At 44.7% G+C, this 9501-nt stretch overlaps 1 protein-coding gene across 43 annotated transcripts in view; it reads right to left on the reverse strand.

Moving 5' to 3' along the window:
- Plekha5 (pleckstrin homology domain containing A5) overlaps positions 1-9179 on the reverse strand; it is a 185638-nt gene extending 176459 nt beyond the window's left edge. For 42 of the 43 annotated variants that reach the window (XR_003734792.2, XR_003734790.2, XR_003734791.2 and 39 more), the window contains exons 1-3: positions 9055-9179; positions 8858-8937; positions 6753-6810 (exon numbers count right to left, since the gene is read on the reverse strand). Coding sequence is in view for 37 of the 43 variants with exons in the window: in XM_037204036.1 (XP_037059931.1) it covers positions 6753-6810; positions 8858-8937; positions 9055-9146 (230 nt within the window). In the remaining 6 variants the exon portion in view is untranslated. The remainder of the gene's footprint in view (positions 1-6752; positions 6811-8857; positions 8938-9054) is intronic. The other variant, XM_037204027.1, reaches the window with a different exon arrangement.
- Positions 9180-9501: the final 322 nt, after the last annotated feature.

The raw sequence follows: 9501 nt of genomic DNA on the forward strand, positions 1-9501 counted from the left end.
ACAACCGAAATGCCTAGAATGCCTAGGAAACCAAACAGCCCTGACTAACCAAACCTAAGGGCACTGACCTGCCTGGTCCTCCATCAAGCAGATCAGAGCCTCCAGTCATTTAGATCACCACATCTGAATTCTGCCACAACTGCAAGCTTACCTAGCTCAGGTCCTTTTTCCTCCTGGCAGCTCCAGGACAGCACACCAAATCCACCTCTTCTTCCTGAGAATTGTTCTGACACCAACTGACAACGATTACTGTCAACTGACAAACTCCAACTGACGACACACACACAACACAACTTCACCACTGACCCTAACTTCCACGAAGTCACACGAGAAAAGGCCGTTACTAGGCTGCTTCCATTGGATGGTTCTCTAGTCTTCCTACCATTTCTAGTCTGTCTCTACTTGTCACCTGCCACCATCCCAACACACATCAACTTTGATAACTGTCGGGGAGGGAAGATCACTTAACAAATCTACGTGTCATGGGTTAGCAGGCAAGACGGCTCAGCAAGAAAACAGCACCCACAGCCGGAAGATGTAAGCTTGACAGCCTGAGTCCAATACCTGTCACCATATAAAGGTAATGCGAAAGAGAGCTGACTCCACAGAGTTGTCCTCCGACCTCCACATGGGTGCACATGCATACACAATAACAATAATTAAGAGTAATATCAAGCAAAATAAAACAACAACCAAAAGCAATCCTTGCAGACTGGGCACGAGCATTAGCATCATGGATGCCACTTACTCAGAAGCTGACTCCACTCCAGGCTTTAAGGTTTATCAAGAGAATAATGAGCAGGCCTGGTCTTGAGTAGAAGTCCCGAGGGCTAAAAAGAAGGGGAATGTTGTGGTGATATATTGTGTCCCCCAATATACTGTGCATCCCAATAAACTTATCTGGGGGTCAGAGAACAGAACAGTAATAATATTAAACATAGAAGTTAGGCAGTGGTAGCACACGCCTTTAATCCTAGCATTCCAGAGGCAGAGATCCGCCTGGATCTCTGTGAATTCAAAGCCACACTGGAAACAGCCAGGCATGGTGACTCATGCCTTTAATCCCAGGGAGTGATGGCAAGAGGTAGAAAGGTATTCAGGCGTGAGGACCAGGAACTATAGCCTGGTTAAGCTTTCAGGCTTTCGAGAAGCACAGTTCAGCTGACATCGATTTGGATGAGGACACAGAGGCTTCCAGTCTGAGGAAACAGGATCAGCTGAGGAAATGCGAGGTGAGGAAGCTGTGGCTTGTTCTGCTTCTCTGATCTTCTAGCGTTCACCCCAATAACTGGCCTCAGGTTTGATTTTATTAATAAAACCTTTTAAGATTCGTGCTACAGAATGTAATCATGTAATCCATCAAGGAGCTCAACTGTGGCTGGAAATGCTGGTAACAGAACCATGAAAGGTTAACTTATTTATAGTAAACTTCCCTAATCTGTCATAACAAACTGTATTCTGCCCTCATGAAGATGCTATTTTAAAGTTACATTATCTGTTCTTTTTTTCTTTTCTTTTCTTTTCTTTCTTCGAGACAGGGTTTCTCTGTGTAGTTTTGGTGCCTGTCCTGGATCTCACTCTGTAGACCAGGCTGGCCTTGAACTCACAGAGATTTGCTGGGCTCTGCCTCCCGAGTGCTGGGATTAAAGGCTTGCACCACTACTGTCCAGCTGTTTGTTTTGTTTTAAATGTCTGTTTATCTCACTGGGTTTTAGATTCAGAGATGGCGGGGTGGTCTCCACTCCCACCTTTATGTGCTCAAGCTCCTACATGACAACTCGCAACCACTGCAACTCAGTCCCAGGGAAGCACTGATGTCCTCTTCTGACCTTGGTGGACATCAGGCCATGCACATGGAGCACATACATAAATGGAGGCAAAACAGCCATACATATGGAGTAATAAATTAATAAAAATTTGGAAAAGAAATTGCTGATATATAGTCAATCTATAATTTATAGACATATGTAAAAATATAAGTATGTTTAAAAAAGTAACGACATACTAAAGTTTTCCCTACACATTTTGCCGTTTTAATGCATGGCATATGTTCAATATGTTGTGAACTCCATTAGGGTTAATAGCTGTGTACCTAATGGACTGGACTGAGGTGCTCAATATATAGAAGGAGCTACACATTACAGTCCAAACTCTTCTGGCAAATAGGAGGAAGCAGAGCACTATCTACTGACTGTTCTGAGGCATCACACTTTTCTAGTGACCAACAGCTGGTCGTAACAACTCCTGTAACCCCAGCACCCAGGAGGCTGAGGTGGGAGCGTCACCTTGAGTTACAGGCCATCCTGTAACTCAGTGAGAGTTTGAGGCTGGCCTGAACTACAGTCTGAGACACTGTTTCAAAAATTTTGTTTTTAATCTGGTTATAATAGCTATAGTACCTAACTATAAAACAGTTTTAAATGTCAAATATAGTCGATATATTCTAATGTTCTTAGGGTGGATATGTACCATTCCCTGTTTTCCTATTTTCTTCCCTTTCCTTACAAGTTTAAATGACTATCTCATACTATAAACTCCATCACTGCAGGTATTTGGGAATTCTAACCACATTTTAGAGTCTATTGAGGATATGGAAATGAAACCTCATTATCCCAAATCATACATTGTTCTATTTGGATATCTAAAAAAATATCAAAATTCATATTTAAGGAGAAAAGCAGCATGAGAAGCTACCCAGAGCATGAGAAGCATTCACTGCAGTGGGCGAGCAGGTATGCTGTGTGCTGGCTGCAGCCTGATGACCTGTAAGGAGCCAGCTGAGGAGCCAGCTGTGTCTCTACGGCCACAGACCACTGTCTTAGGATTCGCTTGCACTTGAACTTAACGACCATAAAGCTTTGGAGCACAAAGGAACAGTCAATGACACATCCCATTGTAAGCTACAGTAACCTATCATTAAAGAGTCATTAAGCAATATTTGTAAGGCTTAAGCAGGAAGCTTAATAGCATTCAAGTATATAAGATTATCTTCTGTATTTTGTGAGCTTGTGTTTGATTTTGTGTAAGGATATGGAATATTTAAAGCTTTAAGTTACAAATTCACTTATAATAATTATTAGCCTTTTCCCTAAGATAAATCACATGAATTAAGTTTTAGAAAAAAATATGGAAAAGTAATATTCAAACTCTGTATAAGATGGATGGATGGATGGATAGATAGATAGATAGATAGATAGATAGATAGATAGACAGACAGACAGACACATAGACACATACATAATTTGAAGGCTAGCTCAGGGTACAATGAAAATCAGTTTTTCCATTAAAAAAGTCAAAGCATATAATTAAATATTTAATCTTAAAGTAAATTTTCATAAATTATCGTTTTCGAACAAATAAATAAAAAATAATCACATTCTCTTTATTATGAACTTTTTTTAAACCTAACTGTAAACTTGTGTTACAGAGTCAATTTTTAAAGTATACAAAGTAAACTGGTGACCCTGTTTACAGGCATATAACTTCCACTCTGCTTGGTTCTTGGTTGACATGACAACTATTTATCCTTGAAGCTGTCTCCTTGACGCTGTGCAGGGAAGATGATATGTATACAAACATTTTAGGAGGAAATGTGAGCACAGACCCAGTAACAGAAAGTCAGCGCACCCTGGCATTCCACACTTGACTTATCTCTAGTTATCCATACAAAGCTTATATATGGAGGCCACAGCAAAGCAACTAGAATACCACTCAGCTTTACCAGGTCTCCCACATCACCTCTTCCTGTTATGGCCTGTTTTCATTATTTTCTAGAATACCGTAAGTTCCCAGAAGAGCATAGAATAAAATTCAAAGAAATGTAACCACTGGGTGGAATTTAGAGGTTGTTTTTTCCAGACAGTCTAATTTAAAGTTCAGAAGACTGACCTCCAAAATTTTTTTAAAGGCCAAACTCACACTCCAACTTCTAGAACTTGCCCACTCCACCTGTCAATACCAGAGTACAATCCAAAAACAAAGTTCTTCCTGGACCCTGCGACTGTGAACAGGCACTAGCACTATCCTCAGAAGAGGAAGGCTTTCGGCTCTCCACACATCCCCCTGAGCATTCAAGTTCTACAGGTCCCCACTGACCAAGGGCACTTCCCACAAGAGGACTGGGAAGCAGAGGCCAGTGTCTCTCTCCTATGAGTTCTCACACCAGCTTGTTCTTCTTTCCCTCCTCTTTCCTTGCTTTGTTCAATAACTCCCTTCCTTCAAGAAATAACAGATGAAAAGATATCCATGAACATTGATCACTTTATTCCTTGAGGCTACTTTCCTTCGGAAGATTCTCAGCTGCAAAGGTAAGGGCCAGACCAGTGTCCCTGTTGCATTCTTACACTAGGAACACAGGGAAACAATGATTCTGACTGTCTCCACCATTAAAATGAGATTTAGTCTTCACCATCAGAATGGGAAAGCATCCCTAACACGGGATGGTCTAGTATATGAGAAGTTTCTAAGAAATGATAGCTGATCTTAGGGATGCCTTCTGGCACAGCTAGAAAAGTGAAGCCATAAGACCTACATTCAGCACAGCATCTATTTGTGAATGGCTAGCATCTTTGAAGAAGCTCAGTATGTGATGGATTTCTAAGACGTGCCCAATTTTGAATGCACTGCTCTTATCATATAAACAACTACTTATAATTACTTACATACAAGCAATTACTGGCTATCTTTCTTTTTAGCCCATTAGTTTTAGGATGGCTTTATTTATAGCTTTCTAATACTGTCCTGATTTTCCAACGAAGGTGATATAGGCATGGTACTCAAATAAAATTCTAATTCTAATTTCAAAAATGAAAGAAAATATCATCAAAATGGCTAGCTAGTAAAATAAGATAAATTCTAACAGCTTGGTTTTAAATTAAAACATACACATTGAGCCTATGTAACATTTTGAACTATGAAAAAAATCACAATCATCCAAGAGCACACTCATTCACTGATATTAAAATATTATTGACATTAAAGCCTATTCTCAGATCTGCTAGGCTTAATGTACACTAAAGTGTGATGAATAAATGAAAAAATTACAAAGCTGTTTTTATGTCAGCTATGATGGCACACATCTTTAGTCCCGACACTTGGGAAGCAGAGGCAGGCAGGTCTCCATGAGTTCCAGTCCAACCAGAGGAGAGGAGCATAGTGAGACACTGTGACACTGTGACTCTCTCTCTCTCTCTCTCTCTCTCTCTCTCTCTCTCTCTCTCTCTCTCTCTCTCTCACACACACACACACACACACACACACACACACACACACACACAAAGCAAACAAACAAAACACCCTACCTTTATTTACAGCATCAGTACTATATCTAAAAAGAAAACAGTTCTTTTCATGGCAACACAAGCTCACTTAAATTCAGAATGAAAAGAATTGCTAGGAAAATACTTGCTGGTCTCCTTTTACTGAAGCCTTCATTTATTTTAGATCATCTAACAACGTACGATTTGATTCTCAAACAAAAAACTTAGTCAAAATAAACAAATAATCCAGAAGGACCACACTTGGGAAGATACTCAATTCTTGCACCTTACTTCTGCTTTTCCTGTTGCTGTATTCAAAAGTAACTGCACCTATAAATATACCTTGACATTTTACATAAAGCATCCTTTTACAGAAACTTAAAAAGCAATTTAAGTAATGACATGATCTTAAAAAAAATCACTTGGTAAAAATAACTGCCTGGGCCCACTGTACCTTTACCTAGGAATCTGTTACCGTTAATAAACCATAAAATCATTACCAAATCTTGTGTTTAAATATTCTCTTTCAAGACTCGGTTCCTTAAAATTAACTAAAAATGTTTATACGAGAACAAAAGCAAATAATTTTTAACTTGAAATAAGACAAAGCACCTTACTCCCGTTGGGAGAATGAAACCTTCCCTGAGCAATGCTGACCTCCAACACTGCACTTGTGTGGAGTACTACCAACTTTAATAGGATGGCAACCAGCTCTGGAGCCCATGGAACTGGCTGGCACTGATTAGTCAGCTGTCTTTCCCCTCAAGCTCTCTTCAAAGCCTTTTACCCAAACACAAGTATTAGTAAGACAATCTCTCGGACATTTTTAAATAAACTAAACAAGAAGTATAAACACTGCTCCAATACAGCTTGTGCAGTGTCTGGAGTTTACTCTTTTATTTTGTCACTGCCCCAGCTTTACATCAGTTTTGCTACTTAGTAACAGCTCAGGCCAAAATACACCTAAGAGGATTCACCTCAAAACCAACAATGGTAAAACCGAGACATTGTGCAGGAGAGTGTGTGTTCTTACACAGATAATCAAGAACCAAAACCTGTCAGGACCACACAGCTGAAGTCAGAAGGCTCTACAATGTTCTACCACGGAAACACCAAGCAAACTAACGTGGCCAAAAGTGACCTACTTTGCAATCTGTGAATCCATGAATACCCAGGCAAATAACAAGATAATGAAGAGGGCCACCACCCTGGCCCTCCAAATCTTATAAGCATATAAAGGATACAATTAGTACTGTATAATGAACTTTTTTTTTTTTTTTTTTTTGGTTTTTTCGAGACAGGGTTTCTCTGTGTAGCTTTGCGCCTTTTTCCTGGAGCTCACTTGGTAGCCCAGGCTGGCCTCGAACTCACAAAGATCCGCCTGCCTCTGTATAAAGAACTTTAAGATATGATTGTGTCTAGACTCACAAGTATCCAACTTTAGGTCCATCTCAACATTTGATTTACCAAGAAAAGAAATCAAAATTCACTCACTTTATATAGTATCTTGCACCTTCAAAAGTATATGCCTCTTCCCAGCCGGTGGGTAAATCTAAAAAACACACATTTCAATTAGTATTACTTCAGTGGGACTACAAAATACGCTTAAACCCATCTTACCTGTCTTCAGGATTACCTACATTCATTTAAGGAGGTGTCTACCCAAAAATCTCAACTCGCCAAATCAACAGTCATTATTACAAATTAAAAATAATACAACATTATTAGGAAGATGACAATTCAAATTTAAAGCCACCAAGAAAGTCCCAGCAATATTAGAGGTGACCGGACATGATTATTCCCTTTAATGATCAGGGTGGAAAAGGGATATGCTCTGGCACCCCCCCAAAATAAGTCCTCTAAATCCAGGTAAAATACCCATCACTGATTGGCAAAAACCCCAAACAGGAAGTACTTTGCATTTTTAGGTATATTCTGTCTATTTAAAAATGTGTTTTTCAGTGGCATAACCAAATCCGTCTAGGGTTTCATCTAGTATGAAAACTCAAGAGCTTACTTAATGAGTGGAAAACTGACTGAGTACTGACACACTGTGTTTCAGTACCCTTGACCTTAAGAGATGTGAAGTTTCACAAGTAACCATGTTGGGAATGATTCAGGTGAATGGCTGTATCTTTATGGGCCACATGGTGCTTATGATGACAAGCGGTTTGGACTTAATCATAACCCATCTCCAAAATGAAGTCACCGATGTGTGCACAAAACCAGAGCCCAAGCAAAGTAAAGCAAATCAAAATAAATAAAATCACATCAGTGAATAAAATATTTCTGGCATGTGACTGTTATTCAATCTGTGAGAGTAATTAGAAGACATTGGTGTCACAAATAACCCAAATAAGCAAGAAATAATGCCACAAAACAATTGGGTTCAGTTACTTTAATCCCATATTGTCTTCCGTGAAATAAACTCGTCCATATCCACAAAAGCAATGAGGCTATCAAAGTTGCAATATGTGTATAAAACAGGCTGAAGCTAAAGACTGCACCGGGAGTTAGGAAACATGACGGTTTATTAGTCAGAAATGCCCTAAAAATGTAACCTCATCACGCTTGCTACAGCAGCCTTCCCTTTCCTCCTCCACGTTTTTGCAAATTTGGACACATTATTAGTCACTTCACCGAACTCCAGCGTTTGACAGAAAAGGCAGGCTTGTTCACCCTTCTGGCAACTTTAATAGGACATTCTCAGAACCTCGGAGTTGGAGAGAAAAGTACTGAAACCCGCCTCACCTTCGACCCAAACTGTTCTCAAGCCTTTGCACTAGCCGGGAACAGAGGCGGGCCGGCAAGAGAACACTCTTACGTTTCAGGCAAACAAGTTGGGCGAATGTAAACAAAGAATGACAAAAGAAAGCCAGACCAGCACTAAAACACCGCAAGCCCTCCTCCAGGCTCAACTCACGCTTGACATTCAAGAAAGCTATCAAAGCAATCCGTGATGCGTTTCCCCGCGGAACTGGGGCCCGAATGCCCCCACGCGGGACCGCCCTGGCTCGCCCACCGCCTGCTGGTGGTACGTGGAGCCTAGCAGCGGCTGCCGGGGACTTTTGAGCCCGGATCACTAGCTGCAGCGCCCGCTCCAGTGTCCTGACTCGGGCTGCTCCTCCGGTAGCCGGAGAAGACGCACCGGCGTTTGGGTCACGGGGGGTGGGGTGGGGGGGTTACCGCAGCACCCCTAACTCCTCCATCAGTCACCTACCCACAAGTCCCACCTAGAAGTAGGAGGTGGAGGAGGAGGAAGCTGCTTGGCAGAAGGCAGTTCTCTGGGGAGCGGGGCGAAGATGCAGGACCACCTCACCGCGGGGGTGCTGGGGTACGGGAAGCACGAGGGGGAGCGGGTGAGGACACCCTAAAGAATGCTGGGGGCTGAGACGGGGGCGATCCGGGAGAGAGGGGCGTCGGCCGTCCTCGGGGGGCGTCGGGGCAGGGGTGGGGACCGGGGCGCAGGAAGGGGGCGCCGTCTCCAAGTGCTGATGAAAAGGCGGAGAAGAAAGGCGCCCCGAGACTCACTCGCGCGGAGCCCGGAGCACCTCCAACCCCGCCAGGTGGCCGTGAGCCGCAGCCCCGGCTCGCCCTACCTGTGCTCTGCCGCCGGTGCCCGGTGACCACGGCCTCGCCAGTAACCGGGTGCAGCCAGGTGGTGCTCTTGGCCTCCTCGCTGCAGGGGAGAGAAGGGACAGGCGCTGAGCAGCGTGAGGGGCGACCCACGGGGGCCCCGGCCCGCTCGCTCCCGCCGCCCCTCGGCCGCCCCGCCGCACCTCCCCCGCCCGCTCACTTGATGAAGAAGACGCGGCCGCCCCGGGTGATCCCGTACGTCCAGGAGCGCGGCAGCGAGCAGATCCACTCCAGGTTCAGGTCGGCCGCCATGTCTGCCGCCCGCCCGCCCGGCCGCCGCCGCCGCCGCCGCCGCCGCCGCCTTGTGCTGCCGCCGCCGAGGAAGGAGGGCGCGAGCGAGCGAGCGAGCGAGCGGAGCGCAGGGCGCGCGGCCCGGCCCGAGCGCGCCCCCGCGGCCGCCCTACCCCTCGGGCGGCGCCCTCCCCGCCGCCCCGGCTGAGTCCGGCCCGCGTCGCCGCCCCTCGGCATCCTCCGCGGCCGCCCGCCCGCCCGCCGGCCCGCGCTGCGCTCGGAGGCTGGGCGAAGCGGCGCCGCGCCCCCGCCAAAGCCCTCCCCCGCGCCCCGCCCGCGCCGCGCCAAGGTTCCGGGGTCGGGTCCCGCCGGCGCC

This window comes from Peromyscus leucopus, chromosome 3, assembly GCF_004664715.2.
Source record: "Peromyscus leucopus breed LL Stock chromosome 3, UCI_PerLeu_2.1, whole genome shotgun sequence".
Lineage (NCBI taxonomy): Eukaryota > Metazoa > Chordata > Mammalia > Rodentia > Cricetidae > Peromyscus > Peromyscus leucopus.